Raw genomic sequence first — 21,822 nt, 5'->3', positions numbered from 1 at the left:
AGGTTGAACAAGCTGTTTTGAAAAATTCATTTCTGATCTGAGAAATGCACCAAAGCGACTGAGAAAAACTGTAAAAGTGCTTATCAGTTGTTACAATATTTTATATAGAGAGATTTTTTCAATACTTTTGAGCTGCTGTTGTAGCAGAAGTAGAAGCTTTATACAAAGTATTTCTAGTATACTTTTTAGAAGTGCATTATAAGTATGCTTGTGTTTAGCATATTTCTTAGAAGTATAACTAAGCATATATTTAATACAAAAGTACTTCAAGTATACTTTTTAGAAATTAAAATACAATTCAGTATATTTTTAATGCACTTCAAATAAGCATGTTGGGAATACAAATGTATTATAAACAGACTGCAGGGTGATGTCATCAACACTGTGGTGGAAATGAGAGACTAAGTTAATGCTTATGTCTTCTAAATGTGACTTGTCATTGTTTTGGAGCACACACACTTATAGATAACCTTAAGGCTATACAAAAAACTTCAATTTTGATTTAATTAGGACTTTAGGCTATGTTCACACTTGATGTCTTATTTGAAGTTGCCAGCGTCTGTTTTACATTATAATCCTATGGAGTAAACCGTATTTTCAAAAAAGTCCTGAGCGCTTTTTAAAATGCCACTGCAGGTGTTCTGACGATTTGTGCTACACGCTCGGATTGTGCTACCTCCCATTAAAAAGATAGGCAGCACAAATCGATAGCGAAAAATGCTACCTATCAGATTGTGCTACCAGCATCTTATTCATGTGGTTTGAGGCTTTTTTTAATGTCCATACTTACCCCTACCCTAAACTTACCCTTAAAACAATGCAAATATATTATTGGTAGCACAATCTGATAGGTAGCATGTTTTGTTGGTACACCGGAATCTTTTTCTGCAGCTCAGAGCATGTTTTCAAGGTGAAAAAAGTTAAAATTTTCAGGAAAAAACGCCATACGTCAAGCGCCTTTTTGACAGCTGACCAATGACAAGCGAGTGGCAAATCGTTACCATAACAACAAAAACAACAAGAAAAAAGGAGAAGATAGCTGGTAGACAGGTACTAGTTTCGGAGCACAACCTGGACTAAATTGGTGGAAGCACCATACAGTTTCCTTCCCCGTATAATGTCGCGCTCCCACAAACGTCGTTGTGAACCAACACCCTCCCTGTTAACTTCAAAAGCCGACATTTCTGCAGCACACAGCGCTATCCCTTGTCAAAAAATCCTATTGGAATTTCAGTTTATCCTTTAGGATCTTATTGGATTCTTAGAATGCTATTGGACATTTAATGGAATTTCACTTTGTCCTATAGGATCTTATTTGATCCTTATCCTATTGGACATTCTGATTTATTTTAATGGCATTTTAATTTTTCCTGTAGGATCCTTTATTGATTTGTATCATATTGGACATTGTGATTTTTAAATGGAAATTCACTTTGTCCTGGAAGATCTTACAGTGCCTTGCGAAAGTATTCATACCCTTTAATTTTTTTCACGTTTTATGTTGCTGCCTTATGTTAAACTGCTTTAAATTACTTTTTCCACATCAATCTACACTCCATACACTATAATGGTAAAGCAAAAAAAAAAAAAAGGTTTTTAACATCTTTGCAAATTTATTAAAATAAAAACTTAAATGATTCCATTGCATAAGTACACATACCCTTATCTGGGACAGTTGAAATATAGCTCAGGAGCATTCATATTGCTTGTAGGTGTTACTAGACTTTGAGTGAAGGTAACCTGTGTCAAATTCAATTGAATGGGTATGATTTGGAAAGGCACACACATATTAATAAAAGGTCCAACAGCTGATAATGCATATTAGAGCAAAAAACAAGCCCTGGGGTTAAAAGAGCAGTCTGTAGAGCTCAGAAACAGGTTTGTGCCAAGCCACACATCTGGGGAAGAGTTCAGAAAAAAATTCTGCTTCATTGAAGGTTCACAAAAGCATGTAGTCTCTGTTACCCTTAATGGAATAAGTTTGAAACAACCAGGACTCTTCCTAGAGCTGGCCTCCTGGCCAAACTGAGCAACTGATGGAGAAGGGCTTTGGTTAGAGTGGTGACGAAAAACCTGATGGTCACTCTATTTGAGCTCCATGATCATATGTGGAGACAGGATAAATCTACAGAGGGACAAACATCACTGCAACACTCCACCGATCTGGGCTTTATGGCGGTGTGGCCAAACTCAGTCCTCTCCTCAGTGAAGACAAAAGAAAAAAAGCACCTAAAGGACCCTCAGACTGTGAAAAATAATATTATCTGGTCTGATGAACCTCAATTCTAAGCATCATGTTTGAAGGAAACCATGCTCTGTTCATCACCTGCAGAGTACCGTCCCAAAAGTAAAGTGTGGTGGTAGCAGTCTCATGCTGTGGGTCTGTTTTTCAGCAGCAGGGACTGAGGGACTTGTCAGAATAGAAGAAAAGCTCAATGCACCAAAATATAGAAAACCCAGTCCAGAGCATTCAGAACCTCAGACGGGCAGAAGGTTCACCTTCCAACAGGACAGTGACCCTAAGCACACAGCAAGAGTCGCTTATAGGCAGCTCTGTGAATGTCCTTGAGTGGCCCAACCACAGCCTGGGATTGAACCCAGTCAAATATTTCTGGAGAAACCTGAAAATGTGCGTCTGCTCCCATCCAACCTGACAGAGCTTGAGACATGAAGAGCTGAGGAGACAAATGGCAGATCATTTCCAAATGTTGATGAGCAAAGCTTGTCGCATCAAACAAAAAAGACTTGAGGCTGTAAAGGTACTTCAGCGAAATATTTAGTCAAGGGTATGAATACTTATGCAATGTACTTCTTTGAGTTTTTATTTTTAATCAATTTACGAAGTTGTGACAATTCGGTTTTGCTTTGTCAATATGGTGTATGGAGTATATATTGATGTGTGGGGAGTAATTTAAAGCAGTTTAGCACAAGGCAGCAACATAAAAAAGGGGTATTAATACATTCTCAAGGCACTGTATTTGATTCTGTTAATTAATTACTTTTTAAAAGTAACACTGCATGTGTGTACTTGTAACCCTCAATAAAAATGCAGCCTATCTGAATACACACAAATATAACTGAAATTCATAATATTACAGTAAGGCAAAGATAATAAGTATGACATTTCATAATGTCTGAATAAGATAAAATGCATTACATGTTAGTAGGAATTCATAGAAACACAAACATCTATATATGGTATTGTCCTGACGCTTCCCCTTTAAGAAATCTGAGTGTAGTGCGCGTGCAACTGTAGCGCGCATACTTTGAACAGTGACGGTCAAAGAGGAGAAGAAGCTGATAAATCGAGTGATTAACGTTGTTTAACTTGTTAAAATGTATTTAAAGATGCTAAAAAGGAAGAAATAGTAAAGATATATACACACACACACACACATATATATATATATATATATATACACACACATATATATATATATACACAATCCATATACTGTGCAGGGAGAGGCAGAAAACCCAAAGGGCTTATTTAGAGCCTCCACCTAAACAATGAAGAAACGAAACAAAAACAGACTTATAAAACTAAAAGAAAAACTTTGATTACAGTAATTAATTTATGTTGTAATTAATTACAACATATGTCGAAAAAATTAATAATAAAAAGATAGATGATGCCTTTAACTTTAGGTAGCCAGAGATGCTATCTCCCAAATGACATCATAATGGTATTATTGATAATCAATAACTTACCTTCATAGTCATGAACACATTTTAAAAACTTAATTAATAATATTATATTAATAATATTAATATTATTAATAATATTTGCCTTCTCAACTCTGGCTGTGAAGTAAAATTCACTTTATAGATATACTTTTCATTCATGAAGATGACATGAAAGAAACGTGTCAACTAGCGAAAAACAAACACTTTTAAGATGAAAATGTTATTAAATTATCATTATAACTAGTAGATGGCAGCAGAGGATCACTCATTAGCTCAGCTGCCATTTCAACTCCAAATCTGTGTGCTTTTATTGTACTGAAGTATAAAGTATAGCAAGTGCAGGAATCACAAAGTCTCATGTCATTTTATAAATAAATAAATATGCCCCGACACCAACAGCATATAAGGGAGAATTATTTAAACTAGTTAACTACAAATGAAATAAGTTCATTATTAATGGTATAACAATTAAATAATGCATTAAATATTTTGAAATATTTTTAGATTTAATTTAGTAACTACATTTATTAAGTTTTATCTTTAACTGTAAAAGCTGCTAAATATATTCAGTCAGCACAGACTTGTTACTGTTGTGGTTTTGATACTCTAAATTTAGTCTGAATCACTTAATGCACAGCGATATTTTGACATTGGCTTGTCTTCCATTATCAATGTCAATCATAGCAATGAGTCCCTGAACAATTTAGCAGATTTACCCGCGTAATATTTAACACCCGCGTTTGTCATTCCTGAAATGGTATACGTGGACGCTTGGTCCTCTTGGATAAACAAAAATTTTCTTCAAATTGTGAATGGATTTTGTACAGAAACTAAGCAAAGGGTGCGCCTCTTACAGCACAGTACAATTGACTGGAAATGACTGAGCTGGCTTATCTAAAACCAGGAAGTAATTGTGCATATGGTCAATTGACAGAGCATTAGTGATTGCTTTGAAATATATTGGATACAGTATTTTTCATACTTTCCCCGGTTTTCCCTTAACTGAATTGGTGTTTTTTTCTCTCTCTCTCTCTTTACATTAAACACAAACTGAACTTTATTACATTTATTGCATGAAATGAACAATATTATACACCTCAAAGGGAAATTAAACTGATTTACGATATCAAATTCTACTTACTGTTTGATGTTTTATTGCTCTGTGTTGTGATGTGATTGTATTTGCTATTATTATTGTTATTGTTGTTACAGTAAAGTGTTATTTTTTATATTCAACTTCTGGTCTCCTGGTATAAGCTTCATATCTTCCTCCCCAATTATTTTAGAGTCTAGAACTGGTTTAGTGGCAATACTGTATGTGTATGTATGTATGTGTGTGTGTGTGTGTGTGTGCCTTAGAATTTTTACATTACATTCTACATCAGGGTGAATTTAAGCAAACTGCAGGTACAGTGTAAGTACTACAAATACAGTGGAAAAGTGCACCTTTAGAATATAAAAAAATCATATAGGATTAAAATCCTATAGGAACGGTTCCTACAGGATATTTATGTCTTGTCCTATAGGACTATTCCTATCGGAATCCTATAGGAATGGTTCCAAAATACGATAGAAATTCCTATTGGAATCCTATAGGATTTTTTGACAAGGGTATAGCCGTTGAAGCTGTTGTTATAGCAACAAAAGACGCCCTCGGCTGCTATTTGTAACCAAAACGCTGCCAGCTTTTTATTTTACTAAAAAAGCGCTCGTCAACTTTTTCTAGTCAAAAAAGACGCCAAGTGTGAACACGCCCTTAATCAGCTACAGCACCTTGAATATTGTCTGTATGAACGCAATGGGATTTACGCCTGTATTAGTAACCATTCATAACATCTCAGGACAGCCTACAGCAAAGCAGTGTAATATAATTAAAATGCAAGTTTACAGTGTTATTCTCTCCGGTGTGTTACTGCGCTTCTCTGATTCTGCGCGCGGTTCTTTGTCCTGTCCTCCAGAAAGCCGCCAACTCGCGTAATTCAAAAATTAACGGTCATTTTGATTGACGGGCCGGCTAACATGATCGATTACTTTATTTATATGAATATATGGATATGTTGTATCCATATCTTGGCAACGCCACTGAAATACAGTGTTTTTGAAATAAAATAAATTAGGTTTGGTGCAGCCCTCCACACACACGGCCTACACACACACACACACACACACACACACACACACCTGCGGAGCGTCTCTTCTCTTCATCGCTCGTACTGTAGGCGGCGCTGTGATGATCTTTAGTTCACCCGTAAAACCACCGAAGAAAGAAAGAACACTGACTGACTGAGCACAGACGGTAAGAGTTATTAATGTTTTTACGTTATTATTGTGTTTATGTGGATGTAGTCATTTTTCTATCGCTTGTGAAATCTGACAGTTCTGTGTAGTTCAGCTCTTGTTTAATCATTTTGTGGATAAATCAGTGTCAGTCCATTATAAATGCGTCTTTAATAATCATGATGTGTTTGTGTTCAGATGTTGATCATGAAAGCGCAGGTGGATGTGATCTGCTGTAAATCAGTAGGAACTGATCTGTCCATGCTGGATATTGAGGATTTCATCACAGAAATCTGTCGGCTGAAGAAAGAGGTGGCGTCACTGGAGGCAAAGCTGAGAGAAAGAGGAGACAAACTGAACAGAGAGGTTTCAACAGCTCTTCATTTCATCTTTAGCTGCTAATATGGACTGCTTGTTATGTGAATTAATGTCTTATTTTGAATCATGCTATTACTAAATATATCACTGATTGTGTTTGTCAGGATGTGGAGAAGGTTTCAGTGCGTGTGGCTGATGGGACAGAAGCTCAGGATTCAGTCTGGAGCGTCAGAGATCAGAGATCCAGAGACACACAGGACTCAGAGCTCAGCCTCACTTTACTCTGTTATACTGACGCTCAGGATCATGAATCCACTGATCAAACCTCTGACTGTAACGCTGGAGAACAGCAGATGCTGCAGACGCCGCTGAAGATGTGCTCCGTCAAACTGGTGGACTGCAGGAACCTGATCGAGAGCAGAGCAGAAGAAACCACCGCAGAGGAACAACAACAGAGTCACGAGGAAGAGGAGGATGATGGGAAAGATGATGGTGATGTCATTCTTTCAGGTATGTTTTTTTTTTCTTTTTATCACCAGATATGCCTAGTTAACAGAGCTATTAATAAATTGTAAAGAAATATTGTGTATGTACTACAGGGCTTCAGACTGTGTCTAAAACGGTCGCATTTGCGACCAAAAATAGGTAAAGCTGTCAGCTGTGTGGACATTAACATTCTCGTTTATAATCTATATGGCTTTTTGTTTTCAAGAGCTTTAATCTATATGCTGTGTTCTGTTAATGCATGAACTTAGTATTGCGTGTAGCGTGCAAAACCTGGATATTTTAGGCAATATAGAAGGAGCTAAAGATAAAATTCAGCACCTCCTGTACTGTAATTGCATGTTAGCCTACTAATGAAGAAAAACAGACGGGATGTGTGAAAGACACATGACAGCATTTATAGGATGCATTAAGGAGGAGCCCAAACTATACTCAGTGGCCAACTGATGCTCCTTAGTTGATTTTTATTTTTATTTTTGTCTGGAGCCCTGTACTAGGGGTGTAACGGTTTACGGTAAAAAAAAATGAACCGTACCATTCTACGCACGCACTTGCACCGCGCTTCAACTTAAAGGGTTACTCCACCCAAAATGAAAATTTTGTCATTAATCACTTACCCCCATGTCGTTCCAAACCCGTAAAAGCTTCGTTCGTCACAATTCGAAACACAATTTAAGATATTTTGGATGAAAATTGGGAAGGCTTGTGAAAAAACTCATGTCGGTCGACCTTCGCCAGCACCTGAACAATTAATACTAGCACTTAAAAAACACTTTGTCACAGCATTTGTATACTGTTGCGCTCTTGTTGCTCTGATTGCTTCTATTGTTCTCCTCATTTGTAAGTCGCAGGATGTGCAACAGCTATCTTATTGATCATGAAAACAATGATTGTGGAATTTATTTATTTATTTTTTCTGATTGGTTATAGCAGCACTTTGGGCGGCACCCTGAGCTCTGATTGTTTGGCTTGCCACAGCATGCGGACCAAAATATAGACGTGAGAAGAGAGAAGCATGGCTTTGAAGTCACGTAGTGATGTCTGGGTTAGCTACATGCATATCTGATTAATCTAATATAGGGTTGGGATATTAACATTTATTAACGTGCTGAATGCGATGCATATTACCAATGTTTAGTCTCATGCTCAAATACAATGCCCGATATTGCCTGAGTTATTTTATTTGTAATGGTCATATTGCTTTTAGATGTTTCTTTTTTTTTAAAATACTGATGTTATTATAATAATGCAGCAGTGCTTTTTACCGTCATATTTGTTCAACAGCATAGGCTACTTCAATTTCAGTTGTTTTCGTACTTCGTATGGCTTCGAAAATGCGCAGAGAATTTCAGGAATCACTTGATAATGTAGATGAAATATAGCACAAATCTGCCATAAACACAGAATTATAATGTGAACTTTATAGAACAGTGTGTCATATATAATGTTTCATAGAACAGGCTTCAGTTTATTGGCATAAAATCACTCTTCAGCTTCACCTCAGGCAGCTATTCCTTTTTAGATGCTTCTTTTATGATAACATTGCAGCATCATAATCATAATCTAACAGTGTTCTAATCACGTGTTCATGTTTTCATGTCATATTTTTATTTTCATAACAGTCCAGATATTTTCATTATCTCCATTACGGCCAAGCAGCGACTGATACAAGCAGCGACTGATACAAACCGTACCGTGAATAATTAGAACCGTTACACCTTGTTTTTTCTGGACTTGAATTGGCCTGGTTTCGCTGATGACATTGTAAATGATGTGTGTTTCAGAGGGAAGTATAGTAATTTCTTTTACTGTTTTTTGCAAATATTTGACACATTTTAATAACTTCTAATATGGGTAGAAATGGTATTTGCTCATTTTATTTTGCTGTATTTGCCTTGTTTTCATACGTTTTGCTGTTGTATTGTTTACCTGGCAGGGTAATTGATTCATTTTTATAATTTTATTTTGTTATCATTATTTAGTTTTAAGGTGGTAAATGGTCCTTGGTTGTCATGACAACAGTAGTTTATCACAGTATTTGGCAATGAATGTTTTGGTGAGCTTTTGGGCTGGAAATTGTCAACCCAATCTGGCAACACTGATAAAGTCACATCAGACTTTGTATTTATTTAAATCAAAGCCTTTGCAGTTTGATAACTGCACTAAGATAATTTCAGTTTTATTTTGACTGATTGTCCAGCTCTAGAATTTAAAGAAAAAGTTAAATATTTTATGACCATTTTATTCCTTTCAGACAATGCTGCATCTGCATCCAAACAGCGATGGACAATGACGGACTGTGGAGAAACTTTCAGCAGAGAACAGAAAGACTTCACTAGTAAGAGATGCGACATCAGCTTTCCTACCTTAGTAGAGAAAACACTTCAACGTTCAAAAGAGCACAGCGTGAAGAAGGAGTTTCGCTGCCAACAGTGCAGGAAGGATTTCTTCACCACTCCTTATAATATGAAAGTTCATATGAAGAGACACGAGGAAAAGTCTTTCCAGTGCAACGAATGTAACAAGTTTTTCCACAAAAATAGTAATCTTTCTATTCATAAGAGGATCCACACGGGTGAAAAGCCATACAAGTGTCCTCACTGCGAGAAGAGCTTCAACCAGGGATCTCATCTGAAGGACCATCTATTCACGCACACCAATGAGAAACCGTATCAGTGCAGTGAATGTGGCAAATTGTTCAACACCAAACAAAATCTTTCACGTCATAAGAGGATCCACACGGGTGAAAAGCCGTACAAGTGCCCTCTCTGTGAGAAGAACTTCACCGAGAGATCTAGTCTGAAGAAGCATGTGCGTTTGCACACCAATGAGAGACCGTATCAGTGCAGTGAATGTACAAAAGCTTTTATAAGTTCAGGTTCTCTAAAGTTTCACCAAAAAATCCACTCTGATGTCAAACCGTTTCAGTGTTCACACTGTGAGAAACGTTTCCATCATTTGAGTCACATGAAAAGCCATGAGAGGATTCACACTGGAGAGAAACCGTACCTGTGCTCCGACTGCGGGAAGAGCTTTGCTGGTTCATATACTTTCAAAGTTCATCAGAGAGTTCACACGGGAGAAAGACCGTATCCCTGTAGTGATTGTGGGAAGAGTTTTTATAAGCGAAGTGACTTAAAAAAACACCAGAGGACTCATACAGGAGAAAAACCTTATAAATGCTTACTTTGTGACAAGACTTTTGCTCTATCAAATTACCTGAAGATCCATGAACGAATGCATACAGGAGAGAAACCTTTCTGCTGCTCCATCTGCGGCGAGAGATTCTCTTTTAAATGGGCTTTTCAGACGCACCAGAAGAAACACGCTGCTCCAGGATCATCATAGCTTCATCATGTTGTTATTTTTAGGTTGCGTTAAAAAAAAACACCATGTAGTGTTACGGGAACATTGTTTTATGGTTGTAAAAAATAACCCCTAAAACTGAAATGTCTCCAGAACATTGTTTACTGGGTTGAAATAAATTATTTGAATGAAAAATTCACTCTAATGTGCAGATCAGTGTCTGATATTGGATTTTTGAACTGAGCTGAATAAAAAATGAACTTGCTTTGTCTGCAAATGACTTTTTTTGTTTTATTTTGATTATGTTGTCAACCCTGTTGAAAAATCCAGCATATGCTGGTTAGGTATGTTCTGAAGCATGGCTGCTGGCTTGAGCTGGTCATGAGCTGGTCCTGAGCAGGAGCTAGTTGTTTAGGACCAGCTTAAACCAGCAGCCATGCTTCAAAACCTACCTAACCAGCAACTTATGTTTTGTTTTCAACAGGGAAAACACTTGCATGGAATAGCAAGGGGGCATTGATACTGTTTCCTATGCAATGACGGTAGCCAATCATAACAGTAGCTCATTACTAAGAAGCCTTAAAGGACACGCCCCTGAAAATGGGTTGCTTTAGACAGAGGGTCCGAATGAGGATTGAAAATAATCATTTTTCCACATACTTTTTTTTTTTTTTCTTGTGCAAAGAACTTTAACATTGTAAGTAAATCTCAAGGAACATTAAAATAATAATAATAAAAAAAATGTCATGATCTTTTAATTTTTGTTCATTTTCTTTAAATTATACATTATACACTGTCAGTCTTAAGATTTTTAAAATATTTTATTTTAATGAATCTTGTGGAAATCCAATGGAAGGTAATCACACAGTCTTTATTATGAATTTTATTATGTGTTTATTTGACTTGAATGCCAAAGTGAACGCATCTTTCCATCGTGCCGTTTCAGAAATATTCGATATTGCCGAATATAAACAGACAAAACATTTTTTCTGATGTTCTGAACACCATAGCAAAACTTCACGTTTGTTTCGTCTCATAGCTTCATCGTCTTGTAGGTCTGAAGTCTCTAATGTGCTCATAATTAATGGGTAGATTTTTGCAATCAGCAGGTCTGTGATTAAGCTGTTGGGAGGTAAAAGCAGAGAGAGAAGAGGATTTAATGACATAAACACTATTATTTTAACCACTTAATGGAGTGCCAGTGATTTTCAAAGTGTTTTACATTTGACGAACATAAAAATCTTCCCTAATGGCACTAGAAGACAAGCCTGCAACCTTTAGCCAAAAAAGCGTAATGGCTAATGCTAACACTTCCGGTCTGGCAGTACGTGGGAAAATAGACCAGAGACGTTTTTTTGGTTTTTTTTGAATGGATGTCAATGTGGATAGGCTTCACTACACTGAATAAACAGCTTTATAGAGGAAACAGCTTATCATTTAATGAATCGACAGCCTATCTGCTAATCTTCAACATGTTTTACACAAAACAATACTTTTGAATTTAACTTTTTAAAGTTTACCACAAAAAAAATGCTTTTCATAGACTTTTTGTGATCGGTGGGATTCAGTTTACGGCACTTCTCATTCATTCCTATGGGATCCGTAAACTGCGATTGAGTGTCGCACAAATCTGACTGAAATTCAGTGACGTCGAGGCTGTAATGTGATTGGTTATTAAGGGACACGTGATCCAAGTTAGCCATTACGCTTTCTCCAATAGTAAGTATTGCAGACCCTCTCATCTCCCGATAGTAAGACAATCCCCTTGTCCAAATACCCACACTTGCAGTCTTTGCACTTGAACACTTTGACGTATTTCCTGTATTTGTCCCAAGTGTTCAAGTGAGGATGAAGACCACAAGTGTGTGTAGAACTTTTCATCACTTATAGTGATGGACACACTTATAGTGTTGTAAAAATGCAAGTGTTTACATAGCATTATTTTTATTTTAAATACCTTGCATTATAAAATCAACTTCTAAATGTCTGTTCAGCAGTCTCTATAACATGACACGATTTAATTTGTGGTGTGTCTATTTAAGCATGAAAAGCAGTTGTAATGTTGTACAAAATAAATACCACCACTACTCATCTTTGCACCATAAAACGTGCAACACTTTGTTTTTCTACCAAATTATATGTAAAAATGGGCCCTATCTAATTATCGTATTAATATTTAACTTACCTCTTGCAAGATCTCGGCAAAAGTCTCACGATTTATTTCCAGAACATGATGCATGATGGGATACACTAAGCCTTGAATAGCGCTCCGGAGCGGTATTCAAGATAGTGTGGATTTAGTGTGCATTAAGGGCACTGTGCCCTAATATTAAACAGCCCAAACTCATATAGATTAACATATATTTGTGCTTTTATGATTTTAGTTCAAGAATTTTTCCTTTAATATTTCTATTATTTAAGGGGATTTTACTAAATATTTACATCGCTGATGATTCAGTTATGTTCTTTGATAATGTAAATGTTCTTTGCTCACTGTATAATTTTTTCATTGTTTGAATAATCGTGGACATGTGGCATTATAATTAAACTTAAAATGTATTTTTATTAAGCGTGATCAGGTTAAATACAAGTTCAGTCTTATAAAATTTTTGTTGTCATAATATGGATAGTATGGATATTTCTGGTCAGTTTAATAAATAATTAATCACAAAAAAATTAAGTATCTTGGGGATGATCGAGGTGCACAAGGAAAATCTCAGAACCGGCCCTGCGGCAGGGGTTGGCTTTTGTTTGAATATGCTTGTGTGTCATCTTCGCTTGTTTCTGCGATCGTCGTTATGCCACGGTTGTGTACGTTCGTGTCAAAATAAGGGCGAGGTCCTGTTGAGGTGGGCGTGTTTAAGACCTGGGACAGGTTTGCGCACTTACTTCCTGACACTCGCATGCGCTCTCAAGAGGCCAAGACCTCAAGTGTGGGTATTTGGACAAGGAAAAACTCTCGTCTTCCCTGAATTTGACGCACCTCTCACAGTGACTTTTGTCAGCGCTTCACTGGAGCCCACGTGATTGGTCGCCACACACTTATACATGCCGCTGTCCGTTACTTTCAGCTGCGCGATCTTCAGCAGGCCGTCTTTGGTGGTCTCTGCCCCCGGCGACATGGAGGCTCCGCCCACACGCATCCAGCGGAAGCGGATTGGATGAGTGCCATGAGCGAGACACTGCAGACGTAAGGCGTCGCCGGGACCAGCGACTGTCTCATCCATCAGTGTGGTGGCGTACGGAGGCGCTGAGGATGAGACCAGACAGTTCATGAACACAGTGCATTTGATGGATGGGTTCAATGGGTTAATATCATGATAACTGTCAAGAACATGTCTATCTCTGTCTTACAGCAAAAAACAATAAATAGGAACATTAGGAGCCCTATTTTAACGATATTAAGTGCCTGGCACAGAGTGTCCAAATCCACTTTTGCTAGTTTAACCCTAGTTTAAGGGTCGAACCTATTCTCTTATGGCTCGTTTCCACCGAGCGGTACGGTTCAGTACAGTACGGTACACAATTATGTCCGTTTCCATTGTCAGAAGTTGTGAACGGAACCAAAATAGCGAACCGTACCGTACCACTTTTTTGGTACCCTTCCGTTGGGGTACATAGCACAGCAAAGGGTACCAAAAGGGTGGAGCTAAACTCACTGCAGAATGTTGATTGGTTGACTAGAATCGTCACTTGTGCGTGATACAAGGGATAAAGCTTCTCCTTCACTCGTTCCACTCTGCTGTTCATGAGTGTTGGGCTTATTTACATCATGCACAAAAACAAAAAAATATAAGTGTATTTTATAATTTTATATTGTCACAGACAATAGCCATTTCTCAATATGCGTTCTTGTCTGTTCTTGTGGACTTGTGAAACGTCATTGCCCAAAAACTAATATTTCAAAATATTACTGTTATTGTGTCATTAAAATGTAGTTTTAAGAGTTTTTCAGGCGAGAATGCTGGCTTTGATGTCTCTGTAGCGATTAAACGTGAACTTTACTGTATTACAGCGCTGACTTTGTCGCATACGTTTGACTGAATTGTTTGCTTTTGTCTTTATTTCTTCTTATATAAGCCTCTTATACTTTGTACTTATATTTTTATAATGGCTATTATTGTTCATTAAAACGAAAAGAGGCAGAGTTGTGCTTATTGTCGTGCTTTATCGTCGATCGCTACTTTCCGGAATACACCACGTCTATCAAGTAAGGGTACTGTTGGCGGTGGAAACACAAGCTGGATCAGGGTGTTCAGTCCCGAACCGTACCGTACCGTACTGACCCGTACCGCTCGGTGGAAACAAGCCATTAATGAGTAATGGGTGTGTTTTGGACGTAACATGCAATAAACCAATCAGAGTCTCATCTCCCATTCCCTTTAAAAGCCAGTTGCGCTTGTACCATGGCGGATTCGGTATTTACACGGCAAGAAAACACTTGCGTCGTGCCCGGCGTCGCATTACGCCGGGTGTATGATAGGGCCCTAGGAGTTATTTTGGGGGGGAAAAAAATCTCATTTTCATTACTATCAAAAAGAGATGGATTTTTATAACAGTTTATATACAGTATTCTTCACTGTATTGTAGTTCTTTAATGTATTTGTATATTTGTGAAAAGTTTTTAATTGAAAATTTTATTTATTTTTGTATTGTTTAATTGTCACAAATACAAAAAAGTGTATTTTTATCATGCATTTTTGTTAATTATTAAAACACAGGTGTATTAATGTAATTTTACTGTACTGTATTTTTAATTATTAAAAAGGGTTCAAAACCAGTGTATTAAAGTATTTTACTGTATTATTTAATTGTAATGTAAAATACACATTTTTATAATGTATTAAAAAAATATTAATAATTTTTAAAACTGGTATATTCAACTATTTTAACTATTTATTAAATGGTATAATTTTCATATAGTAAATTAAATAGTTAAGGTATTCGACTTTTTGCATTGTTTAATTGTCATAAAATATTAATAACAACCAACAATAAATAATAATAATTATAAATTTATTTTAAATTGTACTTTTTACATTTCTTTAAAAAAAAATTAATCTGTATATTACTGTCAAAAAAAGATGTACATTCATTAGTAATTATGATAATAATAATATGTATTTTTGTCATGTATTTTTAATTTAGTGTTTTACTTAATTTTTCTGTATTGTTTAATTGTCATAAAAATATTGTCACAATGTCTTAAAACTGGATTCATTTTCTTTTTGCAGAATAATTATTATTATTTTTTTTTCTGTTGGTGTGAAATGTGACCGTGAACATGTATTCTCATGAAAACTGTTGATTTAATGTTGATGTGAAATAAGGGATGTTTCCACACACTCCATTATCATTTACACACATGCACTCTTTCACTGCGCTCCCTGACTGTGTGTGATTGCTTTAGTTTAATGCTGCTATCAATTGAAGTTATGCTCTTCTTCATTTCTCTGAAACTAAACTCCACCTGATGTCTTTTGCCGCTCTTTTTCAGCTTCCCATGTATTTGTGTTCCCAGAATACGACCGAAGTCCAGTGACCGCAGTTGACTCTGATTTCCTACAGTATCAGCCTGATGAAGTCAACGTTTACACTGACCTGTGGCCAGCTCACAAATCTGACTCAAATGTAAACGTCTGTCTGCGACGACAAGGTCAGCAGAGATAAGAGTGTTTCTGTCACTCACAGTCCACCTCCAGCTGCACGTAGGCCTCGCTGAAGCCCAGGGCGCTCGTGGCGTTACAGATGTACTGGCCTGACACACAGAGAAACCCAAATCAGTCGATGAAAAAGGTCATATTAGTCACGGTTTTTCACAGTCGCAGAGCAGCTGTACCTGAGTCCTGTCGACCCACGTTATTGAGGGTCAAAATCCCGCCGTTCACCTTGTGTTGCCATGGCAACGGGGCCCGCAGCTTCGACCAGGAGATGATTGGTGTAGGTGAACCTGGGAAAAATAAAGTGAAATGATAATGAATACACTGAATTACATAGAACTGTAAACAGTAATTTAGCAGACTGCTGTAAGCTCTGTAGCTAACCCCACCCTCCAAAAACATGCCGTCCAATCCGATGACAGCAAACCTGAACATGTTTCTGATTGGCTAAAACAGTGTGTTCCACTCACAGATGAATTTGTGCTGTTTACAAAATCAGATGTGATAGATATCACGTATGTTTCTATAAAAAAAACGCGAAATAAATACACACAATATCTACATTAGAACGCATGTTCATTTTGTGAACATCCATGTTTCTTCTTTTTAATTAATTTTTTTTGACCTTATAAATTTTTAATTAAATGCCATTTTGTTTCCTAAATTTGTCATATTTTCACCAAATGTCATTTTTTTATGTGTTTTTGTTTGTTTGTTTTGATCCCGGTTTATTATAGTTAACTAAACCTAAAACTAGAAAAATGGTTAATTATAATTGAAATAAATAAATGAAACAAAAATATTAAAAAAACAAAAATATAAAAACAAATTGATTTTATTTCAGTTAGCTGCCAAGGCATTTGTAATTTTTGTGAGGGTTAAGTTAAAATACTAAAATTAATTAAACTAAAACTGAAACAAGTATTATTAATAATAATAAAAAAAAAACTATACAGACATTTTAAAACAACACAAACTACTTTAAAACTAAAATTTAAATGAACATGGAAAATAATCAAAACAAAAACTAATTCAAAATATTATTAAAAGCTAGAATAGTACATTAATGATACTAAAATAACACTTTTTGACCCTAGTCGTTTTTAAATAAGTCATATTTTTAATATTTAATCAAAAGTGACTTTTTTTCCCTATTTATTTTTATTTTTTTGACAGTGAAATTTTTAATCATAATGTCATAACTCAATCTGTATCTATTTCGGAGTGTAACGCCCCTGTCAGCTGATGGATAGAAACAAGTTCCCGCCCTACACAATACAGAAAATTTCACTGTGACTTTAAACTCCAGGGGCCTGTTTCATAAAGCAAGTTTACCAAATAAGACAGGCTTATTTCAGTTAGTCTGACTTATTTTGAACTCTGAAACTGAGTCAGGCTAACTGAAATAAACCTGGCTTATTTGGTAAACTTGCTTTATGAAACAGGCCCCAGGCGTGTGTGTGTGTGTGTGTGTGTGTGTGTGTGTGTGTGTGTTTACCGGTGGCGTGGCAGTGCATGGTGATGCTCTGACCCTCCACAGCTGTCAGATCTTTTTCTGTCACTGAGGCCTGAGGAAACCCGTCAGTGGAGGCTCCGCCCCCAAACCTGAGCTCCACCCGCCCCTCAGCAAGCCCCTCCTTGCTCTGAGCGCGGCACACAAATATCCCAGCATCCTCTGCTGACATTACTGTCACCTTTGGCAGGCGAGTGGGAGAAACAGACAATGTTGAGACAGGCGGATCAGGCAGAAACCAGTGAATCAGTGAATCCTAAACCACCTGGAGTGATGCGGTAGCATCCGTTGTCGTGGAAACAAGCGACGTCTCGCTTCCCTGTTTGGTCCAGCTGATGGAGGGGCGGGGCTTCCCTGTGACGCTGCACTCCAGAGTCACGCTCTCACCCGCGCGAACCGACAGTGGCCCGGGCGGCGTCACGCGCACCTTCGGAGGCTCTGCATCAACAAACACATTCTGAAACCACATCAGGGTTGCCAGGTCTGCGTAACAAAACTAGCACAATGGCCAATCAAAAATAGCCCAATGTTTTCATTCATATATTTGCACATATTTATAGGGTTTTTTTTCCCTTCTGTTCTTTTAGTTAATGATACTATTTTTTTCGGAGTGGTTTTGTCTGAGGAATGTTTTTTGTCATTGATAATGACTTTGACTGGTGCTGGTGGTACAGCAATGGGTAACCATTAGCTATTTACACAGATAAACACACGCTGGACTCACGTCTGATGGTCAGGGAGGTCGTGATCATCCCTTTTCCCTGAGCATTGGTCGCGATGCAGCGATACCCGCCCTGGTTACTGAGACGGACGTTAGCGATGGTCAGGACGGCACCGTCAGGTCCAAGCTTCACGTTATCTGAGACACAATAAACCACAACACATAAATCCATTAAAGCAGGAATCTGATGTGTAACCTGTCCTGTCACTAACTAAACTGACATTTTCTTGCTCAGATGTTGCTCTTACATTGCTCATGAGAATGATGTTTCTCATTTATTTATTTCTTGGAAGAGTTTGATGAAATGTTTGAGATTATGTTACGATCTCTGACTTCTGATTGCAATCTTAGACTGATGATACACAGGGCAACTTTGGGCAATTTTGCCGTCAAAGGACAACCAGGTGAGACACAGGGCCCACGACCGATCTAAAATATCCAGATAGAAATGTGTTACCCGTTCTCAAAGGGAAAGCCCAAGCAACTTTGCTCAAAAAAGCTAAATTGCTCAAAAAGTTGCCCTGTGTATCATCAGCCTTAAGTATCTTAACAGTTCTGAGCACATACTGAAATACTGTTGAGATCATTTAATTTCCAGGAGAATCGGCTGATGTATTAATGAGCGTTTGTTCTGTCTGTAGGTGATTCAGTGGGATCTGTTTTTCTCAGATGGTTGATGTGAACGCACCTCCCAGCGGCTGGTTGTTGGTCCTCTTCCACTCCAGCTGGACGGGCTGTGATCCGCTGGTCACGCGGCAGTGGAAGCTGACCGTCTCGCCGAGTTTAACAGCAGCCGTTCGCGGCCGGACGGACACGACGGGACTCTGACCCCATACTGCCATGAGCAAACAACACTGACGCTTGAGACAATCACACATTACTTCACACACCTCACTGAGTGCTTGACTGTAACTTACGACATGTTTGAGAAAATCTAGTTCAGGAAACAAAAATGCTGACTTCTTGTAAAAGTCTGTGTCAGATGAACCCTGTGCTCTCTTCAGTCCTGCTCTGGTAAACAAACCCAACCAAAAACCAAACTCCTCACATGCTGCTTTTAGGATGACAAACACTTCATGAGCAGTGTTGGGAAGGTCACTTTGGAAATGTAATACATTACAGATTGCACCCTATTTAAAATGTAATGAGTAGTGTAACTATTTCAATTACTTTATTAAAGTAATGTACCTGATTACATTTGAGTAATTTTTAAATATTTAATATTTTTAATCACTTTCAAACATGTGAAGCAGCAGGGTTAACCTTACAGTATGATCTCGAGAGATTTAATGTCTTCTTTTATTTGAGTTGATTTCATCTAAAGCTGTAGGCAGTTGTAGACGTCATGTTTCGCTTTCCTTCAGTGATTCTGTTTGAACAGAAGGTTTTTCTTAATCATCACTCAATTAAACATTTAATTATCTCATTAGCTTCAACACTGCCTCAGTGTTTATATGAGTCCACACTCAATGAGTCAAGTGTTCAACACTGATTACTGTCAGACCTTCATCACTTCAACTAAGATTATAATAATTTCACTACTTTCAGATCCTTCTGTGGTTAAATACATTTTTAAAATCATTTTTTTTAAATCTAATTGCATAGCTATGACAGGAAACATTGGCATCTAACAATGCCTTAAAAAAAAAAACCAGTTAATCTTAAAAAAATAAAACATACCTGCCTTTAAATGGCAGAAGGCATCGTGCACAACAAAAAAACAGGCAAATCAACAAATTCATATTATTCAACATATCCTACTTTTTACAGAAAGTATTCAGATGTAACCCCCTTTGTAATCTTTAAAATTTCATAAGTAACTGTAATTTAATTACACATTTTTCTAAGTAACTATAACAGATTACAGTTACATTTATTTTGTAATTAAATTACGTAACAGGGTTACATGTAACTAGTTACTCCACAACACTGTTCATGAGCAACTAAACCAGTGAATGTGATTTGATCACATTTAAGAAACTGATTTAAGAGCATAGCAGATTATCAGAAAGCAAAGCTGGTACCAGGTTAAAAACCAGATACTGTATACTCTTCCACTGATCTTACAATAATGGACGTGTGATTACCATTTTGGCTCCAGCAAAAAGAAATAAACCTCAATACAATGACACAGATGAAGGAATATAACTGAACACACAAGGTTATTATCCTTGATGAAAACTATCACTTGATAATTAGTCATCATTGACAGAAATAAAAACAGGATTTGAATGTTTAATGGAAATTTACAGGTAATACAAAGACAAGATTTGCTGTATTTGCAGTCAGTGTGTGATTTAATCAGTGATTTAATCTTCAGCCTCACTTTAGACCATCACTGTATACTCAAAAACAAAACAAATGAAAAGATGCAAAACAACCAATCACTGTGCACATGTTCTGATAAAGTGCCACCAAATCTGTGGCTGTGCATCATAAACTAAACTAAAACCTTTTCCAAAGACGCAATCAAAAATGATTTATGAACAAATAAAAAAAGAAGTTAAACTGAAAATAAGGCACACGATAAAATTAATAGTTAAGTTTTAAAAACTAAAAGTTGGGCATCTGAATAATAATTATTTAAAATGTATAATACAAAAATAACAGACGGAAAGAAGCAGTTTCACCTGTGTGCAGGACAGCAGAGAGAATCAACGCAGCGGTTTGGAGGTTCATGATGGACTGGAGATCTTTCTCTGTCTGGATCACTCTTTTACACTCCTCCTCTCTCTTTATCACACACACACAGAGAGAGAGCTTATCTGTTTTAGTCACTCAGTGTGGCATCAATAACTCAGTCTTGTGTTTCTGTAGGTCACGTTTGGCTTTGTGGGAAGCAATTATGTACACAACATAAAAATCCTACATACATGGAATACCTTCTGCTGCAAAAACATCTCATTTCACATCTAAACATGTCAAACACGTACAGTTAATTATCGCAATTTAAGAACCACAGAAGTTTATTCTGAAATGCTAAATGTCTTCTGGTAGGCGTAACGTTTGGGTTTGTCTACAGTAATTATAATTCTCTTTTTATAAAAACAATGGCATGTCTTCATTTAGAAAAAAAAAAAAAGCTTAATTGTCTAAATAAATATTTAGTGTGTAGGTTTGAGGTCTCACTCCGGCAGAGAAAAGTAAACTAATTAAACCTTATGACAGGCATTGCAATAAAACACAGATATGCACAGATATGTGATGCTCTTATAGTGCAGTCAAGTGTTTGTTACAGTGCAGCAAACTGCATGGAAGTCGAAAACCTCTACAAATGAAGTAAATCAGCAACACTTGTTGATTTGGGTGATCTAAAACATTATTTTAAACCAATATGTTTTAACACACAAGTCTATGTCAGATGACATCTGCCAATTAAAAACACGAGAGAGAATGAGAGTCAGAGTTACTTCTTTATTATGACAAACACAACCGATAAAAAACATTCACAAAAGCTTCTATCATTGCTGCGCATAAAGGAGGAACGAACACATTTGTTGTACTAAATATGCACCAGACAACTGATAAAAATATATGATCAATTTTGTTACATATAATTATGTACATCTACACCTCAAAATAATCTAACAATGATAGGTGTACTGTGCTGTGTAGGTGTTTATTAATGATTTGTATGGAAACCCATGTTTATCATGCCAGGATAATTAGACGAGTGTCATATGAACTGTGTGTCTGATCTGTTGTTTAAAGAGTTTCGTCATCTGCAAACAGGAGTCCAGAGTCTGACTGCGGGCTTGTGTGAGTATATGAGAGAGAGTGATCACAGAAGAGCATGCATAAACTCTAATCTAAATAGGCATTTACGCGTTGCATAA

The 21,822-nt window shown here is 37.0% G+C and overlaps 2 protein-coding genes across 2 annotated transcripts; one reads left to right on the top strand and one right to left on the bottom strand.

The window, feature by feature from the left end:
* Nucleotides 1-3,782: 3,782 nt before the first annotated feature.
* On the top strand, nt 3,783-10,804 carry LOC131542950 (zinc finger protein OZF-like). The gene is made up of 4 exons (XM_058780074.1): nt 3,783-5,983; nt 6,163-6,330; nt 6,447-6,792; nt 9,041-10,804. The coding sequence occupies exons 2-4, from the start codon at nt 6,163-6,165 to the stop codon at nt 10,132-10,134; spliced, it is 1,608 nt and encodes a 535-aa protein (XP_058636057.1). The 5' UTR covers nt 3,783-5,983; the 3' UTR covers nt 10,135-10,804.
* A 140-nt stretch (nt 10,805-10,944) lies between these two features.
* LOC131543010 (basement membrane-specific heparan sulfate proteoglycan core protein-like) lies at nt 10,945-20,765 on the bottom strand. Its single transcript, XM_058780175.1, has 9 exons — nt 20,617-20,765; nt 18,675-18,821; nt 17,990-18,124; nt 17,531-17,703; nt 17,251-17,446; nt 15,932-16,042; nt 15,782-15,850; nt 13,076-13,342; nt 10,945-11,214 (listed from the first exon to the last, which is right to left on the bottom strand). Exons 1-9 carry the CDS (start codon nt 20,663-20,665, stop codon nt 11,210-11,212), a joined length of 1,152 nt encoding a protein of 383 aa, XP_058636158.1. The 5' UTR covers nt 20,666-20,765; the 3' UTR covers nt 10,945-11,209.
* Between the last annotated feature and the right edge of the window lie 1,057 nt (nt 20,766-21,822).

Source organism: Onychostoma macrolepis, chromosome 01 (genome assembly GCF_012432095.1).
Source record: "Onychostoma macrolepis isolate SWU-2019 chromosome 01, ASM1243209v1, whole genome shotgun sequence".
NCBI classification, from domain to species: Eukaryota; Metazoa; Chordata; class Actinopteri; order Cypriniformes; family Cyprinidae; genus Onychostoma; species Onychostoma macrolepis.
The sequence above is the reverse complement of the archived record's forward strand: the minus strand, read 5'-3'. Positions and strand labels throughout refer to the sequence as shown.